Source organism: Electrophorus electricus, chromosome 14, assembly GCF_013358815.1.
Source record: "Electrophorus electricus isolate fEleEle1 chromosome 14, fEleEle1.pri, whole genome shotgun sequence".
In the NCBI taxonomy this organism is placed as follows: domain Eukaryota; kingdom Metazoa; phylum Chordata; class Actinopteri; order Gymnotiformes; family Gymnotidae; genus Electrophorus; species Electrophorus electricus.
Genome location: NC_049548.1, coordinates 11,204,194 through 11,225,897, shown reverse-complemented (window position 1 = coordinate 11,225,897; position 21,704 = coordinate 11,204,194). Strand labels below are relative to the sequence as shown.

Genomic DNA, 21,704 nt, shown 5'->3' with positions numbered 1-21,704 from the left:
GAGGAAGCATGTATAACACAACAATACAGGACCCAAAATAGAACCCTGAAGTACCCCACAAGTAATAGGTGATGAGGCAGAGCAAAAATGATTTTGTCAGAGAAGGTTCTATTTTCTACAGCTGTGTTACCACATACACACACACACAGTGTTACCTTCTATTTTGTGGAGAAGAGTTGACTGACATCCTCATTTCTTTATTTTCTTTATTCTGTTGTTTGTTCTTAGATGACAGAGGGGATTCCCACTCATCAACTGCAACAACACAGGCATCAGTTACCAAACTAACCTGCTTATTTGACCTGCACAGCCCAACCAACATGAAAATGCTGTCACCATTACAGTACTGATTTTCAGAAGCTAACAAGTCTGATGAAAAATTTTGATTCTAATATCACTCACTAGAGTTAGAAATAGTATGAACACACCAGCATATCTGGCAAATGATACATTTTTCAAGCTGTTTATTGCCAGACTCTATAAGACTTGAAAAGAGGCAGAACCAGTTTAAATTTGAAAAGTAGATTTTTAAATTATAATATTAATGTTATGTGGTTCTAAAGTTCAAAGAGTTTAGTTCAGTTCTTTTTCTTTGAGGTTCCCAATTTCATTTCTGCCATAGCAACAACTGGCAATACAAACAGATGTCATTAATGCAATGTCCATTAGCATTACTATGCCTTGGCACTGGAACTGACAAATCCTTAATTCCCATGGTCCAAAGATGTTCACCAAACTGATCAGGAAGCCTTCTCTGGGTTTTTCAATTTAAAGATGATTGCATCTCTTGTAAGTAATATAGTAGGCAATTTCTGCATTAAGGCATTAGTAAGAATGAGTGAGGCACTCCACTTTCACGCTTTTACCTATGATAAAAACAACACAGGCATGGCCTCTCATAATTTACTGCTTTATTGAAGTACACAAGGAACTTTAAAACCCCATGGGATGAATGTTTTTATTTAAATATCTGCTTTTTCTAATATAAACTGTTTTCACATTCTAGAACTTCAAAAGCAATTGAAGTAAATGTATTAAGTAATTGTTAATGAATTAAAATGTGTAGCACTGAATTATAATTGATGTGTTCTGATCAGTATGCTACACATTAAGCAAACTAATCACGACAATCCATATGGTCACATGACATCCACTGTCCAGTGTCCAGTTTTGAATCCACTTTCATGAACATTTTTAAAAATTATATTTTTTCATAAATTCTGAGTGTCTGAGAAATTACATTATACATGAAATAGTGTTTATAACAGTGCAGCTTTATTCAATCATATATGAATGACAGATAGTACCAATTAAAAGTTTGGACATACCAAAGTGCAGGTTTGTTTTTCAAAATCTTTTTTAAACTAAATACATAGTTTCTAAGTTAATCTGTTTAAAATATTTTTTTTAAAAACTATAAAATGTAAAAATGTATAAAATGTCATTTAAAAAAATCAAAAGTATCTTTTATTTATATATATGCCACTCAGCTAGTAAGTACTGAGCATAAGGGGGAACCTGTTCCAGACTGTTGGAAAAGGTGGCTACTTCATGAAAATGCCACAAGTGTGCAAACATGTCCACAAACCAAAGAGGTTGGAAGAAGAGTTACTTGGCTCCTTTTATATCTGTGGCATACCAACACTACAGTTTTAAGGCTTAAAAATAATTCTCATATCACCACCGATAAAGTACCAAAACAGTGTCTACATGGGTAGAGCAAGTGCAAGCGTTAACCTGTTGATGGTGTGTTGTTAAAGCTACAATAATTCATAGGCAGTAAACAACTGACATTTTAAAAACAAAATAAGCAAATAACAATACAACAAAGCAATCATTATTATTCTAAATTAATCTATAATGAGTGTTACATTCCACCGTAGACTATTGTTGATTAAAGTTTTTTGATCATATTGAATGTACACTCTATATCCCTTTCCAGCATTACTTGTGGAATGCCTTAGAAAGCTGCTGCTATTCAGTGATGTAATAATCACAATAATCAACTGTGTTAATCATACAATTACATTTTTATACTTTTTTTCATAACAAGGATAAAAGTCTTTAAGTACTTGCATTTCTTACTGAAAATGCACCCTTTGAGCTGGAAGGCCCTGAGATCCCTACTGCTAACCACCTTTTTGCCAATAACTCTCAGAACCACTCATCCCAATACAGTAAGGAGGCCAAGGAGGATTACTGACAATTGCATATGTCAGTAAGATGGCAACAAATGCTACCATCATCGTAACAACAAATGCTTCAATAGAACAGCTAGAACAAGTAACCATCCAAGGTAGTCTCCATCAAGAACACTGTGGTGGAGATAAAAATAGAGAATACAAAAACTAATGCTAAGCTGAGATCGGATGTACAGAGATTCTAGATACAATGTCAAAGTCAACTGAGCTTGCCTCCAAATCTTTCACAAAGGACTGTGTGAAGTGCCCTAGAGAGAGCATCTACCTGTCGCATGCCCCTTCATTTCCATTATACACCATTAGGGTGAATCTTGTGGGTTGGGGAAAGGAACGAGTGAGGACATATCAGCTTCTGTCTTTTCTGATTCTTGTGTTTCAATCCTACAGTTATTACATAGCCTTGTTCGAAAAGGTAAAACCCAACACAGACATTCATTTAAGACCTTTTGAAAATCAAAGCTTAGATTGACACCAGATTGGAAATTAGCATCCTGATTAGTGGGGAAATATGTCCTGAGTGGTGGTGTCAATCGAGTAGAAAAAAAATTTAAATTAATTGAGTTAATCGCAATAATAGACTGTAATTAAAAATGATTAATTGCAAAGTTTCAAATTTTTCATACAATATTAAAATACTAGTATTTTTGAGGGGAGATAAAACAAATATGGTACTGTTGATGCAGGTATAGCCATGTACCTTTGTGCAATATGGACCATCTTACTATGGGCACCTTTGTATGTTGACCACCATTGTAGTGGACATGCCTCTATGCTGGCACTGGGCTCTGCTTTAAACATATCTATATACTAAACCTGAGTTGAGAGATGACTGATGCTTTGGTGGAAAGATAGATAGTTCAAAGATAGATCACAGATAGATCAATGAAATATGTGGACACAACTTTAGTTTTATCAAATCTTCCATCTGCAAGCTTTTAAAATGAAACTTGCCACTCAGCACACTGGAAGATATTGCCAGTCATTGTATTATCTGTCTTTGTGTCTTTCAGTAATTCAGAGACGAAGAAATCCATGCAGGAGGAAGCTGGGGTCAAACTTGGCAATATAATTCATGTCATTTTTTTAATCAATGCGATAAGGCATTAAACTCTTTGGACACCAACAGAGCATTCACATTTTGCCCCACATACTCCATCTGTAATGCTGTTCTTTTTCACTGTTTTTACTTTTTACTACACCACAACATAAATCTAAACAAACTAACAATAAACATAAATAAAGAAAGAAAGAAAGAAGAAACATAATAGGCAAAAAAATAAATTATATATTACTATTACTATATTACTAGGAATATGCTATATATTACTATTCAAATGAATTAGATTCACTTCCAGTAAACTGAAGATTAACTCTTGGATATATACACAGTTGAATTACATTAAGAGAAATGGACTTATACAATGAAGCATATTTTTGTTTATGAAAAATATAGCTTCTTCAGACAGTGTCAAAGGCCAATGGAAAATTTGGAAAATTGGGGCAAGCTTCCTCTAGGAGGAAGCTATTGGGTTGAAGGGAAATGACATACAAATAATAAGAAACAAATGGAGGGAAACGAACTTACTGGATTTGGCATATCCATTAGAGTTAGCTGCAAAAAAAAGACAAACAAAAAAGTTATCAGGTGTAATGTGTTGCTAATGAATCGATGAACAGTGGAACAAATAAGGCAAGTCACAGACATGACTGAAATCAGACTACAGGAAAGATGAGACCCCTCAAAAACTCCAACAGAAGGCTTGTCTTTAAAAGTGCCTAATGGTTATGGATGAACTCATGAGAAGACAGGCAGCAGCTGTTAATCAAAATGAAATGGTGAGAAAACCATGAAAAGGAGACGACAAGGACAGAACATTAGAACACTACCTAACATTCTGCTATTTGCTTAGGAAAGAGAGAGATAATATACAGTTATGCTTTTGTAACCTGCCTTTTATGACCTTTCATGACCTGACCTATTATTTATTAAAGCAATTCCTGTGTGTTTGACACATTGCAGAAATTTGTCACATTATAATTATATCCATGCTTCCTGTCCAGCTGCAGATTGCGCAAATGGTAATAATCAGCTACATGATGCTCACAAGTCCTGACTGAAAGGTCATTTACATGAATGATCTTGGCCAACTAACAAACATAAAAGATGCCAGTTTTGGGAGGTTGTAGGTATGTAAAATCTATTATATTTGTTGTTCTTTTTTTCTAAGCTAAGACTGATGTGGGTATTTATGTTTGCACCCACAAACACAGGAAAGCATGTTTCCCCCATCTCTATTACTACAGGGAATCCATTTAGGTCCTTGATGGGTCCAAGATGTGGGTACTACATATCACATGGGGGGCACCAGGCTCCCTCAACAAATGTCTAATACCTGGCAATAGTCAACAATCAAGCTCCTCCCTCAAAATGTATAAAATATATCTCAATGACATTCAGCCTCCATGTAACAAAAGCTGAATGTCCAAACACTCCTAAAAGGAATGTAAAATAAAGAAAAATTTAGATTATATCAAGATTCATTATTGGCAACTGATGATCTTGTTGGATGCAGAAATATAGTAACTTGTAAGGGTTCACAAACTTTCAGTCACCACTACAGATGTAAATTTCCTTAATTTGATAACAGGGTGGCAGATGAATATTGTAGTTCAAACACTATTATAAGAAATTTTAAGAAAGTGGTCAGATATCGCCTCACTTTGAGGGAGGACTGCTAAATTATTTATGACAATACCAAAAAATAAGCTTTGGTCTAACCTTTTTTTGAGAAACACCTATTTCTTTTTTATATATTGTGGCAATATCACCTTCACAACCATTGAGTCAGGAGTTATTAGTATAGCTAAAGCCGGAAGGGGTGGATTCATTTAGGACCTCTAGAGATATAATATCAAAGTATACTTGGCTTTGTGTGTTAAAAAACAAGACCAGAGTAGAGGTTACCAAAGCTTATGAATAAATTTTAAATTAAGACAGAGTTCTGAAAAAAACTACAGACAGACCAAGTTTTTTAACAAAGCTTCTATGTCATTAATAAAAATATATCAGCTAATATTGTTCAATTGCCTACAAATACAGGTCAAAAAGCACTGGTATGTGAACAGTGTAACTTTGAAAATTAAAACATGGCCATAATTCATGTCCAAAATACTGACAGTGCAGGATGTAGTTCATGCATACAATCACTGTCACCACAGTGGAATAAAAATTAAACCTGCAGAAGTCAATAAAGCAAATTCCCTCAAAGTTTTTAAAACACTGTACGGGCTGCATCTCCCCAGAACAAAGAAACATTTAACCTCTATGCACACCTCCAAATTTTAAGATCAATTTTAAACAATTTGTACTTTTAAATTTTAGCACTAGTTGTCTGAAATTGTACTTATAGCACAATGATCATTCATGACTCAAATTGCAGTAGACACTTGGGCCAAGACATTCATTCAAAGTTCTATATATAATAAGAATATAAGAAAGTTTTTTTCTTTGTAACAGCGAAAACATATTTCATTTCAAAGAACGTTTGAATGACACTATTTGCGTTAATCCCCTAAAATGCAAATAAGGATGGGCTTAGTCAGTGACATTCATTTGCTATAATGACTGTCTGAGCCAGAGAACAGTTATAACATGCAAGTGACCCAAAGCCCATGGCAGCTACAGGACACCAAAAAGTACAAATGTGTCAGAACGGCAGATGCAACAGTCACAACATCATGTACACTGTGCACAGGTGTGGCAGGTTCTACAGACACTATGGGAGACATATGAACAGCCATGCTCCCCCTTGCTGCAATCTAAAACAGCCCATCAGGTGCACCTGGCGAATGCTAGCATGCTAGAATGCTAGCTGGAGTTGAGAAAAGGAGAATAGCAGGTTAACAGGACAGTAGGACAATCTATAAAAGGTTCTAGTATTAGGCCCTGAGGCACACCTTCATAATGACTGAAGATTTTCCTAGATTGACAATATGGAAGTTGGCTTACAGTTAATGACAAATTAATGAGAGGAAATTAATGTTTTATTCTTTATCTTGGTGTAGGGCAACATGAAACATGTGGTGGAACACAGGAAGAAAAATGTAAGGATGTGTCTGGTGTGCAGTGGTAGCTGAGTGGTTAAGGTATTTAACTAGTAATCGGAAGGTTGCAAGTAAAATCCCCACCACTGCCAAGTTAACACTTTTGGGCCTCTGAGCAAGGCCCTTAACCCTCAATTGCTCAAGTTGTGTTCAGTCATAATTGTAAGGCACTTTGGATAAAAGCATGAGAGAAATACCATACATATAAATGTGTTTAATCAAGAACAAATATCAAGTGTTCTCAGCTCATTTTCTCTCTTGTGGGGATAACCTACTCAGGTTTGCAAGCCTTAATGCATCATGCACATGTAAAATAGAGAACATGCATGACAGCAGTGCCAAAAGATTTATCTGCTGGTGGTTTGTGAGGTTCAAGGAGTATGGCCACCACCAAAAATGGGATGTGGTCACCCTCTAGTGGTTGGTTTAGAGAAACCCTTGGAGTAAGAGTGAACTTCAAGGGCTTTATTAAAAATTGTAGTAATGCTATTGCAGTAATGCTATTGACTTAAAAACATGGGATTCATTTTTATTGCGTATTTGTGTGTCTCAAACAGAGAAAAAGATGTCACATTGGGTATCATTAGATTTCACTAAATCCAATTACTCCTTACAGAAGGAAATCCCCACAAAAAAAACAAAACAAAAAAAAGAAGACAAGATTAATTACACGAGTATGCATTACCATGAAAAAAGCACAGCTCTTATAGAAACTTCTTAAAGGAAAATGAGAACTGTATCACCTCTGTCATTATATTTTCCATCTAGTATGTCAGTAAATATAGAACAGACAGCCTACATGGTTTCAAGCTGCGTAAGGAAATCATTTTCTAAATGATTCATCTCCATTTGGAAAAGTTCCAGGGGTGCAGTGGAAAGCCATTAGGAGGGCAACACAGGGCCAAATAAGTACCAAACAGCAGTATGTCAAGATCTCTGAGTCTGTACATCCTGTCTTCCACAGGGCAGGAGGATTTAAAAGTATACACAGTTTTTACAATGAATTATGGGGAAATATGTGTTCTTGTTATAACACACGCTGCTTTTGAAAACTTACTTTCCTTGCATCCACAGCTCTTGATCAGTTTTGGGTCGGAAATGTTGTCATGACAAGCTTTACAGTACACTGTGGCCCTGAACAAAGAAAAATAACATCAGCATTTTCTGAATTGTCTCACTGCAATTCATTTTCCAACCATCTGTTTAAGGTACTACACACTAAGCAGTGCAGTGTTCCATGAACCCTCCCTCACTCTAGCATACATTAATTTTTCATTTTCACACATTCACACACACATTTAGCATTCTATAGTGTGGGTTTTAGGATGTTGAAGTGCATGGTGTGTTTTAAAATTGTGATGTGTCTAAGTGATGCATAGTAATGGGTAGAGATACTGAGCCTTTTGGAATGCTGAATATTTGGTGAGTTGTAGTGTTTTAGGAGGTATGATTCAGGAGCAACCTCATTCTGTATCTCTGCATCTCTCTCTCCAAGTCTCTCTATTTTTTCTCTCTTCATCTCTGTTTCTTTCTCAGTTCAGCTGCTTTATTTACAAGGATCTTAAAAGTTACATTATCAACAAATCAAATTATCATAAACAAAAAGGGAAAATAAATAGGAATAGAAAAAAAGAAAGTAAATTACTTGCAAAATAATTACTTACAATTGTTAATCAAAAATATTGACCAACTTAAAATAATTACTCTTGCTGCTTACATAATCAGCGCACACATCTCTCCATGACAGGATAGTTTTCCTTTATTACTGCAATCTGTACATGCAGACGAGATGCTAGAAATATTCTTATGGGTTTCTAATTCTTATTTGGGACACTTGGTTAGGAAAGGCAGCTCTGTCTCCACCAATTCCAGGTGGCAGTAGGAGCACTGCTTGTCCTCTCTGGGCACCCGGACTACCTATGATAGCCAATTTTGATGGCCAAACTGTTCAGTGAATCTGTACATTGCCAACATTTTAATTAGTTTAATTAGCCAAAGAGGCTGTGGTCTCACAGGTTGCCAATGTCTAATCTTGCCTTTGACGTGAAAGTAATAAAACTAAATCATCCAAAAGGTTAGAATGTCAACAAAGTCATTATGAGGAACTTGTCTGTATCAGCTTTCTGTATCAGCCGTGTGTATAAAATATGTGTAATATGGATGTTGCAAAAGAATGGAGACCAATGGGGAGGGGGGTCTTTATTTTAATTCCAAATTATTCGAGCAATTGATATAGCCTTTATGTTTAGATGTGCATCAAAAGGTGAATGTCCCCTTTAAAATGCCATTGGTACTATTCACATGGGGTTGCTGGTTCAAGCCCCACCACTGCCAGGTTGCCACTGTTGGGCCCCTGAGAAAGGCCCTTAACCCTCAGTTGCTCAAGTTGCTCTCAGTCATAATTGTAAGTCGCTCTGGATAAAAGTGTCAGCTAAATGCCAAAAATGTAAATGTAAATTCACCATCTTTCTCTCTTTACCTCTTCACTTCTTTGGAATCACTGGCAATGAAGATTCCCAGTGTTTTCTCTTGCAACTTCACGTGTTTTCCTGGATTAATCATCATACTGCAACACGCACATAGACATACACACAAATACTAGTTTAGAGAAACCATCCATGTCTGCAAGATTCATGTCATGTAGCAAGACAGGTCAGATGCTTGCAGATAACAAAAAGGGAGCAGTTTATATACTTCACAAATAGTCCAGATAGAAATCCAGAGAATCAGTCCAAGAGACAAACGCGTCCAAAGGGCAAATACAAAATCAGAGTCGAGAAGATAGCAAGGCAATAGGACAGGGGTAAACAGGTATAACAATGGCAAGGCAATACTTGTAAAAAGACTGGAAATGTAAACAGGTCAATACACAGATAAACAGTAGGCTAACATATAACACTCTGTATGTTCAAGTAAACAGAGGCAATATTTCGCAATGAGGAAGCGTGAGAGGAGCATATGAATAGGCGATGAAGCGAAGCACAGGTGTGCGAGATTAGTACTCCAGGGATGATGATGATCTCCCTGTTGCATTCTGGGAACTGTAGTGTGGTTCTGGAGGGCTGCATAACAATTTGGAATACTTTTTGTCTGGCATGTGTGTAAATTTGACTGACATATGAACATGTTAGTACTTTGCATTATGATCTACTGCCAATATTAGCAACAACATCCCCAGGATCATCTTAGAGGATCATCTTATAGGATTAGCGTAGTGGGTAGGGAGATCTTTTCTAGACCTCTTGATTTCATACTTCATTTCAAGAGTATTTTGCAGGTTACACACAATGCATCTGATATTCACAGCATGTTAAGCTCAAAGCCAATATGCACTATAGATCACGTAACAACTAGGCTAATAATCACTGAATATACACACACACATTAAAAAATATCAAATTCACTCACTTGACGTTTCTGTGATCTATTTGCTTGAACTGAATGGCTATCAGCAACAGATTTAGTTTCACAAAGCACAGCCTGCAACAAAACAACAGTGACCAAAGAGAAGGTGATGTCTGGGATTGACATTGTAAAGAATAGAATAGAATACAGCAGAACAGAATAGAATACTTACTCACAAACCTCAGGGAATGATAAACCCACAAAGTCATTAGACAAGTAATCTGTGTACATTTCTTGGGACACTCCTTCCAGATAATACTTCTGCCATATATCGTCTTCAATCTGACAAAAATTTTATATTCAAGTCATTTGATACTGAGTTTCAATATCACATCATTTAATATTGAGCTTGTGATAATACACAGTCCAAATTGATTTATATTTCCCTAAATTGTCACAGAACGCTCGCCACCCGCGAGGCACGTGGTTTGGCCAGCTACGTGCAGTGGGAGGACTTTCATTTGTGACCACGCCTGCACACACCTGCGCCTCGTTTCATCTATGTTTATTTAAACCCACGTCAGGGTATGCAGTATCGTTGGTCATTGCTGACGTAACGTGTGGATGTAACGTGGTAAATGTTTGATGTACTGTTCTTTTTGTCAAAGTTAAACGTATTGGTGTTTCTTGTCCGTGTTTAATGTCAACCGTTTCTTGTTTGAATTAAGCGTGTCTAATTCTTGTGAGTGCCGTTAGTGTTGTATGTTTAAATGTTAATAAATGTACGTCCTAGACGTTGGAGTTTGTGCGTCCTGCCCCTCGCCCTGTGGCACTTGGGCCACCTTGCGTAACAGGAAGTAAAACAGTCCACACTGTAAACATTTAAGCCTCATCAGTAGTACACCTATAAGATCTATCATACCAACATGACCACAACAAAACTCCACATGGGTCTGTTTTACATGTTTGCCAATCATGCCTTCGATGAGATTAGCTTTGAAAAAAAGTTTTGAAAGATCCAAATCCAAAGCTAGCTATGTAATGAACCTATGAATGGAGCCATTGTACACATCACTTACTGTAACTGGTTCTGACCTAGACTATGCAAATGGCCATACACCCAATTCAGCACACAGCACACCCTGTGAGCATAAAAACACTCTAAATGGGCAACACTTTGCCATTTAGGAGGAGATACCTGAATGGAGGACCTCATGGAGAAGAGGTTGGCCAGCATACTAGAAAGGCCCTGAGCCAGGCAGCTCTGGGCAATAAAGCCCAGCTTCAGCTCAGCCAGGCAGATCGCATCATCACCCTCCTGCCAGTTCCAGCTGGCGATGTTCAGCAGGTGAGCCTGGTGAACCAGAGATGCACTTAGCTCTGGCTACACACATGCAGGCACACATACACACTCAAACGTGTACACATTCGCACAAATATGTATTTCCATGTCCACACAGAGGAGCCCTCAGTTCCTAGACACACTCATGCTCACACTCAAACTTCAGCTCCCCACCATGTGTGCACACATATACACACAAAAAAGGAGAATGATTTTCGCACACACATACACACACTGAAACATAAGCTGCCTGACCTGACCTGAAAGGTTTAACAGGAGCCATTTACAGGTTTACTGGCTCCTCGCCTAGAAGTTACGCTTTTTCATGCATATGCAGTGGGTTTAATTATAGTCTGAGTATCTAAAACTTTGATGACAAAAAAGACAAAAAAAACATCATAAAATATGTTAATTATGGTTGTGTTTTGTGAAACTGAAACTTATTTATAAACCCTGGCTAAGTTAAACATTAATTGTGAGCACCTACCTATTATCACTCTATTACTTCATTATCTTACAGGTGTGTTTTGGTGGTGTACAGTTACAGATGTTGAAATGCACAGATTGTCAGCCATCCTATATCCCACGCATCACTAGTCTGTTTTTGACCACAAGTCACTGATGGGTTAAGAATGGCCTACCACCTAAATATGCCAAGCAAACTATAGTCAGAAGATAATTGAAAGCTAAAGCAAACTCTGTCTGGCAAACAGATGAGTTATAGGCTCAAAATGTAACTTTCTAGACACAAATCAAGCCTTTTATTGGATAGTATAAAGACAATTTTACCTTTATAAACCTTTATTAAGTGAAATTAGATTTAAACCCACAGTAGTAACCCTTCCACACCGGTACATGTATCAATGTCAGTGTTTACTGTTGTTTGAAATGATGTTTTAAGATAATAGAATATTGGGACAGTCCATTAGACTCACAGTGTTCTGAGTGAGTCCACGGTATGTGACATCCTTACCTTATTGTGAGACTGTAGCATCTGGGTGATGATACGTATCCTTGAATTGTAGTTCTTGATGGATATCACTCTAGAGAATAAGTCAGTAGTAAAAGTCACACAAGAGGTGGGCCAGCATCTTTTTGTTGATTTTGTTCTGCTAATAGACATATGAGACACCAAAATACCAACTCAAATCTACATTATTTAAAATTGGTAAACATCTCGATATTGGACGCATACCTCATGATATTGGAGGCATCCTCTGTATCAGGGTCTGAAGCGTATTTATTAGCTATAATGAAACAGGCATCTGATAGTTCAATCTACAACAGTACACAACAAAGAGAGATTAAGTTTTTGTCAAGTAGCTTTTGATGTTTGTTTCCAGCTGTGCAAGATGATGCCTATGGCCAAATACCCATAACTGTGGGTGTTCTTACTGGAAGAGCTGAATGAGCTGCTATTTCCCTTAGCCTGTCATGTGTCTAAATGAGTGTCAAAATCAGACTGCTTAGTGGTCTGCCCTAATCATATGAAAGCCTTGATTAAATCTACAGTAAGTGATGAGTATAGCTGAACATTCATTGGCTTTGTAAACAAGGGAGTAGGTACACTCTGGCTGTAGTGACATGCAAATTGACAGAGACTTACTGATGCACTGGGAACAGAGAGAGTGAATTGGAAGAAAATTATATTCAGGTTTCGTTGTTTTAGAAGCTTAGGGTTATAGGATTTTGCTTGCAATAAATAACATTTTCTGTGGAATCATATAGCATTTATAATTACTAACAATACAGTAAAATCTATCCTTTAAGAAGCAAACTTTCATACCTTGACTCGAGTGAGATCCCAGGGATTTAGGATGGAACCCTGTAAGAACACCACCTGAGTGAAGTGGCGTTTGAATAAAGCTTCCAGCTCAAGATCGGGTTCAATACTATAAACACACAAACAACAGAGTATTGCAAATAGGGATACGAATATATATGTGTCTGATTACAGTAATGTAGTCGAGGTCTAAACACAGTGGTCACAGGAATGACAAAAAGTATTGTGTGTATATATTGTGTGTGCTGTGGTTTTATGTTGAAAAGGATTCGTATTTACAACTTTTACAATTTACAGGATATAACAAATGTAACTTTAGCTGTAGCTAACATGAAAAACTGTAGCTAAGTTTTTTGTGTTTTGAAGTTCCAGTAATTTTACACTTCTGCACCGTACTCACTGATGGAGAAAAACAATTTCTACATTAGCAGGATCTCTGTCCTCATGTAGGAAGTCTTTCAAGAAGTTGGAAACACTTTCCAGAGTAATATGACCACATACCACAATATGCCTGGAAGACAAAATTAATGAACAATCATGTAACAAACCATTGTAAACAGCACCAAACTGCTTTCAAAAAATATATTAAAATAAACAGCAACATTAGTCATTAAAGTTCAATTACTCCAATACGTAAAACACCTTTAATTCATAAATAAATGAAACACCATCTGCCTTTAAACAAACAGACTGTTATTAAACTCTAAACCTTAAAACTGCCTACATGACCAATTGTTTCTGAACATTTACGGGGCTGTAAAATCAGCTGAGACATTATCCACTACACTATATACAGTATGACATGGTGTGAATAAGCTGCCTAGGGATTTCTTTCTTTCACTCTCACAGGTAGTCACATTAAGGAAAAGGTGCATATATGTTGTAACATACATGTCACATGTATGTTATAGGTTAGGTTGACTTTGAGTCACTCACAAATCTTTTGCAAAATTATGCAATGTGCAAAGATGAACATCCATTAAAGGTTTCATTTAGCATAATATGAAAGCATTTTAGATAAAATTTCAATCTGGATTCATTTTGAACCTAAATTTGAATTCATTTTAATTTTAAACTTCAAAATTGTTACAAGTGGGACATTACATCAGATCCTCATCACAGTTTGGCAAAGGGGGAGAACTGTGGAATGCAGCCCTAAACATTTTTGGATTTGGGTAATCTTGGTTTCTGTAGATTTTCAATCCATTTAAATTTAATCTATATACCATTTTGAACAATAAATATCACATGATTGTAATATCACATGATTGTAAAGTTAGGATTCTGAAGGATGCATGGCCTACACTGTGTGTACATTATTAGTATTAGTATTTTGACTATATCATAATTTTATGCATATTTTCCAACTCCAAGCTATATAAACTTAAATGATTATTGGATTTAAGCATATCAGATCAACATCCTATATCAAGGTGTGCATAATTATTAGGCAGCTTCTTTTCCTCAGGTAAAATGGGCCAATGAGATTTAACTGACTCTGAAAAGTGAAAAAACTGTAAAAAAATCTTTCAGTGGGAGCACTCTTAAAATTGCTAAGATATTGGGGCGTGATCACAGAAGCATTAAACATTTTGTTGCAAATCATCAACAGGGTTGCAATAAACATAATGAGAGAAAAAAAGATGCAAATTAACTACCAAAAATTTGAGAAGAATCAAATATGAAGTTACCAGGAACCCATTATCCTGCAGTGCTGTGATATTCCAGAACTGCAACCTACCTGGAGTGCCCAGAAGTACAAGGTGTTCAGTACTCAGAGACATGGCCAGGGTAAGGAAGACTGAAACCTGACCACCACTGAACAAGACCCATAAGGTCAAGATTGGGCCATGAAACATCTGAAGACAGATTTTTCAAAGGTTTTATGAACTGATGAAATGAGAGTGACTCTTGAAGGAGCAGATGGATAGGCCCATGGCTGGATCAGTAACGGGTGGAGGTGGGGTGCTGTTATGGGCTGGTATTATTAAAGATGAGTTAGTTCGACCTTTTTTGGGTTGAAGATGGACTCCAAATCAACTCCCAAACCTACTGCCAGTTTTAAGAACAGAATTTCTTCAAGCAGTGGTACAGGAAAAAGTCTGCATCTTTCAAGACCACCATAATTTTTATGTAGGACAATGGTCCATCGCATGCACTGAAGTACTCCACTGTGTGGCTAGCCAGTAAAGGCCTTAAAGATGAAAGAATAATGACATGGCCCCCTTCCTCACCTGACCTAAACCCTATTGAGAACTTGTGGGCTCTTCTTAAATCGGAAGTTTACGGTGAGGTAAAACAGTACACCTCTCTGAACAGTGTCTGGGAGGCTATGGTTGCTGCTGCACAAAAATTGATCGTCAACAGATTAAGAAAGTGACAGACTCCATGAATTGAAGGATTATGACTGTTATTGAGAAGAAGGGAGGTTATATTTGTCACTGATTTTTTATGTCATGTCAGAAATGTTTACTTTTAAATTTCGTTTGTTTATTATTCTCACTTTATCAGATGAAAATAAACAAGTGCGATTGGAAAATTTTCATTTTTCATTTAGTTGCATAATAATTCTGCACACTAACAGTTGCCCAATAATTATGCACACATAGATCATAAAAATTAATGAATAAAACATATCAAAACTAATTACTATATATCATTACTAACTGCTGTAGCCAATAAGTACTTAAGTTTGCTTTGTTTTATTTTAAAAATAATACTCAAAATGTCAAGCACAAACAGATAACAAATATTGTCATATAACTAAGAAAAAGATTTCAGGGAGGAATGTATAGTCAAGACCACAAATTTCTAGAATCGTTGATTGGCTAAAACAAGCACATTAAACTACAAAAAAGCCAACCACTATATCTTGTGGTGGATGTAATATTCAAATATGGCACACTGATTTTGTCTCTATGTGCCACCATATTCTGTTACATGTACCAGCAACTGGTTCAGAAGATTGAATTTCAATCATGATCCTACACCACACCACCACAAGGCTTCTTGCTTGCAATAAACTCGTGTAAATTAATGTGTTGCATGACCTTAAGCTTCTTGCTTGCAATAAACTGGTGTAAACTCATGTGTTGCATAACCTTAAGGTTAAATGTCACCATCACTACCTTTTTTATTTGCAATAACGCTAATAAAATAAAAGTCTGTATTCTGTATAAAAGTTTATATTCTGTGCTGCATTTTTGGCTCCATAACCTTGTTCATCCTTATCAAAGATGCCACTAATTCTATACATGGCTGTATTTTAATATAAAGCATAATTCCAATAGTGTGCATAATTTCATTAATAGAACACTACAAAAGCAAATAAAAAACATTTTAAAGTACACATTTATATTGCTAATAACCACAGATACACACAAAAGCTCAAGTTTTATGTCAAATACACCTTTGCAAGCAATGGTGGCTTACACAATACAAAATAAGCAATGGAATGACTCATGTCATTTCAACAAGACCGTCAGACACAGAGTGATGGTGCTCCCAAAAGCTGAAGCTGAATCTATGAATTCAGAGGGAACTCTTTTTCTGAAATTACCAAACAACTTACTTCTACTTAATCCAAACAAGACTGAGATCTAGTTACTTGGATCTAAATCTGGGAAATACAAGATCTCCATCCACACTCAATCTGGATGGCTGTTTAGTTAATCCATCCACAAATGTAAAAAAAAAAACTACGTGTCATCTTTGATTTCAATCTCTCATTTGATGCACACACATGTAATGTACTCAGAACAGGTATTTCACCTACATAATAATGCCATACTGCGAAAGATATTTTCCCTTAAAGATATTATATCTTATAGATGCTGAGATGCTCATCCATGCCTTTATAAACTATAGGCTAGACTACTGTAATGCTCTTCTAGAAGGCTGTTCCAGTAAATCACTAAATACGCTCCAATTGTTTCAGAATGCAGCAGTCAGAGTTCTCACTCAATACAGAAAATTTGAGGATATTACTCAAATTCTGAACCAGCCTCTACCACGAGGTGCTACTGCACGCATGCTGGAGTAAACCCTTGACTTTCCCAAGATGGCCTTCCACCAGACCTGACCCTTGACACACTATTGCCATGTCACAATTCAGAATTAGAAATATAATATCCCCACTTGCAGTGATCATTATTCCTAGTTCATGTTTTTGTTCCACGTCATATTTCATCTATGTACTCATGCTATCCAGTGTCATCCAGAGGAGGAGGGGTTCCCCATTTTGAGTCTTGGTTTCTCTTGAGGTTTCTTTCTTTCTGTCCGGGAGCTTTTCCTCATCACTGTCCCCTTTGGCTAGCTCTACTGGGGCTTGAACCCGAACATATGTAAAGCTGCTTTGTGACAACAGCTATTGTAAAAAGCACTATTTAAATAAACTTTGCTTTGCTTTGTTTGCATCAGTGTACTAGAAAAACTTTATCCAGTTAGCATGACTTACTTTCTTCTTGGGTTGAAGTTATAATTCCCTCCATATTTCTGCCGATTAAAGATGAGAGAGGCGATTTCTGGCACATAGCGAGCAAACATGGCCTACATGCACAAGACACAGAGAGACACAGAGGCATGCAGGTGAGGTTTTGTAGCAGTAAGGGCAGAACAGCCACACACAATACTTACTTTCTCCCATTTACTGCACTATAAGAACCACCATATTTCTCAGTTTCTCCTGAATTATTTCAGGAACATAACTTTATGGCAAACACGGCCTGAGACAAGGACAAAAGAGAGGAAGAAACTAAAAACAGATTAGAGAAGTTTGAGAAATATTTGGTCACATAGGATATTTATAAAACAGGAGAAAGAGAAGTATAAAATAGAATAAAATGTTATTTTTCTAATTGCAGAATTTGGATATAAGAGATAAAACATATTTACATTAACATTGTGGGTTTTGTGTAGAAGGAAATATTTTGATAAAGCAAGAAGAAAAAAAGCATTCATATGTGTTCATCAAATTCCCTCGCCCCTACCACTTAACCTTACCCCTCCATTTTGACATATTGAAATATTTTCACAATTTGACATTTTCATATCACATTCCCCCCCTTTGAAGCTTATACAAAATATAACTGAAGTCCATCAGCAAGGTTGCTGAACTTTACTGCTCCTCTATCTATTGCAGACTGACAAGGATACCTACAGAGCACTTGGTGACCAACTGATGCGTGAAAATGGAGTTGTGAATGACATGTTCAGACAATCTCAAAAGGAGGCCATAGGAATCAACACAGCTGAGAACAGCATATTGAATATATCTGGCAAAGACCCGTGCAGTCTGTTTACATAAAAACCACTGACTATGACTACTGACATGTATTGAAAGGTTGTCCCATTTCAAAAGGGAAGATTTCAACCACTGCAGCTTGTAACATAGCTCAGATCCAAGTCGCAATATGACACTTGAAAATAAAGGGTAGGGGTAAAAATAAGAAATGTGTTTGGGCCAAAACTCAATTATAAGTGGTGATAGTAAATTAGAGTTCTAAAGTCTTAGCAAAGCATGCAAAAAATAAACAATTTAACAAGTAAACCTATGATCTGTTGTGGTTTTTCTATTTTACCTTCTATGACAATCAGGACTGTGCTATGATGCAGCAAGGCTTGATACACTTTGTTGGAGTTTAGGAAAGTAAAACTAGGGATGGGACATGTACAACTGCATACTTGATTTAGAAGTAAAAGGCAATCTATATATTGATGGTTCCAATTAACATACACAAAAAGGAAAAAAGCACAGTAATCTGATGGTACATAAAACATTAAATGTTGTTTTGGAGGAGCTGTTACTAAGCACCATAACACACAATGTATAAAACACAGGAAGCACGTTTTAGGAGGTATGCACTAGGCAGGGTGAGTTTGGATTTGTGCTGGATTCACATGAAGTAGAATCTGCACCCAGCTCCGGTATTCAAACACACAATGTCTGAGGATGTGATTACAGTGACCATGAGACTTAAAAGCAAGAAAGAAAAAGAATTATGGGATTTGTTCTTTTACCAAACCACCAAGGATGAAGAACACCATGAAAATGCGTCCAAGGTCTGTTTGAGCAAAGATATCGCCATATCCCACTGTGGACATGGTTACCATGAGCATATACACACATTCCCAGTAGGAAACTTCCTGGGAATTTTCAAAGTTTTCCCAAGGATCCCCTGAATTTTCCACCTGGAACATAAAATAACACTATGAATGTTATTTGAAACAATTATTTTCATTTCACCTACATTTACATGTTTATTTTATAGTGAAAGAAAAAATACTTTGTCAATTCCACACCACCACATTTGAATGTATATATGAGTTTATCAGTGGGCTGTGGGGAAATTTTGAATATCTGCCAACAGTATTTTCTTTTGACTAACATTTTGGGATCATGAACTTACCAAGTGTATAAAGCCTGCAGCAGTTAGCCATGTGCTTAGGAAGATTGAGCACAAGTTCACCAACTTTATGGATTTGCTGCAGAAAACAAAATGCTGCTAGATCAGTGAATGCACCCTAAAATTAATCTGTTACACACAAAGAGAAGGTTGAGAGATCTGTAAGGTCCTCAGTGAGATTAATGGTGGATTGTTTTATGCAGAGAGATGGGTATTATATAATAAACATTTACTTATATAGTAAAAGCCTATAATACTTAACACATCAATAAATTTACAACAAAATGCTCTGCAACTGCTTGCTATAAATAATTTTTGCTACTGTCATGCTTAGATGCTATGCAGAATAGGCACTTAATTCCAGATGCATTTATCTAGCACATGCACAGATAAGCAAAATATGCACTTACCTAGTTTGTAGAATATTTAAAAACTGTAAAATTTCTGCCATCTGTATTAATCGTAAGGCCCTTAAAAAACGCAACCCTGCATGGAAAGAAAAAACACAAGAAGAACAAACTCAGCCATCATGTAACAAAGCACTATCAGCTTCCAAACTGGAGTTAGATGCTTCTACCAGATGTATCTCATAAATGCAGTGCACAAGTTTAAAAGTCACAGTGAGCAATGATGATTTTTTTTGCTCGCATGGATAATAAAAACTACAACAAAACCACTTACCCAACAAAAAGAAAACATCTACAAGAGAAGATAGGACATACATCTCACAGCATTGACCATATAGAGATTAATTCTTATTTGTAGATTGAGAGAGCAGAATGGAGAGGGATGAAATCTGGAGTAAACCAAAACAGGAGGTGGCCTGACAAATGGGTTCATACACGATTATGTAAAATGCCCTGAGTGCCACTTCCTAAACTACTAAATCCACTACACAATTGAAAACTACAGCCCTAAATAGGACTTCACACACAAACACACATATTAGTGTGATACTGTCCTGACTGGCCATCCTCCTGGCATCCATGTTTCCATGGTTTCTCTCTCATGTCCTTTACTTCCCTGTTGTGATTCCATTCCTTAGTATTGTTTTCTCCTCCCATCATGATTTGCACCTGTGTTTTGTTTAGTGTCCATTAGATCACGTATTTAAACCCTGTGTTTTGTTTAGCCATTACAGAGTCCAAGGTCAAGCCAGGACACAATGAAGCAAACATACTGAAAACAGGAACAAAAATGAAACAAAACACCCAAAGCGAAACACAAAGATAACAACAATAAACTAACTAGAACCTGACAGCACAAAGAGCCTTACAACAACAGGTTATTTGCAACAACAGTGATGCACATAGCAAAACCAGTGAGCTGCAGAGATGACTTATCGTTACAACACAGATGACCTGATTGGCCAATGGGACAATTAACCACTCTTTAAGTACCTGTGTCTCTAATGTGTTGGTGCCCCGTGGTGTCTTGGTCAGTAGTAACCATGAGTGCCATGGTAGACGCAGATCTGTAGGGTTCTGAGTTTGTAAAATCACTGTCAGTTGTAGACTCTCTTTGAGATAGGGTGTTGAGTTTGAATGTACCCCTTTTTCTGTCCCAGGTTCTTTGAATAGGGCCTTAGGAGTACTTTGCTGTCTAGCTAGGTTTTTATATAGAGCCTTATGAGTGTACTTGATCTTTAGAGGCTTTATGCACAGGGCCTCAAGTGGTTAGTTGTAATGCTTCTTAAATAGGAAAGTTAGTGGTTGAGTTGGCTTTCATACATTTTTGTTTGTTGTATTGGTGTAAAGCCCCCACCTCCCTGAAGAAACACTCCCATTTCGATTTGGTTTGTCACGGTATGGCCCCTCCTCCCAAACGTCTCCCCGTGTGTGTTTATGTGAATATGTTCGTTTGTGTGGCCATGCCCGCCTCCCTGTGTTCCACACCTGCTTCTCATTGTGGGTCATTAGTATGCATGTATAAAAGTCTATCATTTACATATTGCAGTTGTCGCCGTTTAACCCTCATAGCCTGCATGCTATGTTTCCGTGTTATGTGTTAATAAACTTATGTCTTTGTTTTACGCACTCGTTCCCGCATTCTGCTTAGCCTCCTCGTTACAGAAACACCGACTGACAAAGGATACCTGGGACGGGGAGCAAAAGAAGGAAAGGAAAAAAAGGAAGCAAACGCCCTTCCACAAGCCTCGCAGAGACCCTCTGTCATCCTGGCCTCACTCCATACTCCCACAATGGAGGAGAAGGCCCCTAGTGGATTTTGTGGGGGTCCTGGGTATGATCCAGGGTCGGACTCTGCAGAGTCCTACGAACCCCAGCTGGACTATGGGGATTAGTATTTGGAAGTGGACTCCACTGGGTCCTACGACCCCCTACATGGACTACTACGAGGGTTATACAGATTATGGAGGGAGAGGGAAATGCAACGACGTTGGTCTGCAGTCGGACTTGGGGTTCGATTGTGTGGAGGATCCACCAATGGAGATGGAGGAGGTCCTCTATGGGGAGCCTCTCACTGACAGTGACATGTAATCTGCAGTCTCCAGGACATGGAATCTG

General features: G+C 37.3%; 1 protein-coding gene across 3 annotated transcripts in view; it reads right to left on the bottom strand.

The window, feature by feature from the left end:
- Nucleotides 1–21,704, bottom strand: part of LOC113582898 (calcium-activated potassium channel subunit alpha-1-like) — an 86,583-nt gene that overhangs the window by 34,228 nt on the left and 30,651 nt on the right. For all 3 annotated transcript variants that reach the window (XM_035533367.1, XM_035533368.1, XM_035533369.1), the window contains exons 5-19: nucleotides 19,590–19,665; nucleotides 19,183–19,258; nucleotides 18,794–18,964; nucleotides 17,232–17,323; nucleotides 13,176–13,286; nucleotides 12,779–12,884; nucleotides 12,188–12,270; nucleotides 11,966–12,035; nucleotides 10,849–11,004; nucleotides 9,883–9,992; nucleotides 9,714–9,785; nucleotides 8,785–8,871; nucleotides 7,363–7,439; nucleotides 3,787–3,813; nucleotides 156–255 (exon numbers count right to left, since the gene is read on the bottom strand). In XM_035533367.1, the coding sequence (XP_035389260.1) occupies nucleotides 156–255; nucleotides 3,787–3,813; nucleotides 7,363–7,439; nucleotides 8,785–8,871; nucleotides 9,714–9,785; nucleotides 9,883–9,992; nucleotides 10,849–11,004; nucleotides 11,966–12,035; nucleotides 12,188–12,270; nucleotides 12,779–12,884; nucleotides 13,176–13,286; nucleotides 17,232–17,323; nucleotides 18,794–18,964; nucleotides 19,183–19,258; nucleotides 19,590–19,665 (1,414 nt within the window). The remainder of the gene's footprint in view (nucleotides 1–155; nucleotides 256–3,786; nucleotides 3,814–7,362; nucleotides 7,440–8,784; nucleotides 8,872–9,713; nucleotides 9,786–9,882; nucleotides 9,993–10,848; nucleotides 11,005–11,965; nucleotides 12,036–12,187; nucleotides 12,271–12,778; nucleotides 12,885–13,175; nucleotides 13,287–17,231; nucleotides 17,324–18,793; nucleotides 18,965–19,182; nucleotides 19,259–19,589; nucleotides 19,666–21,704) is intronic.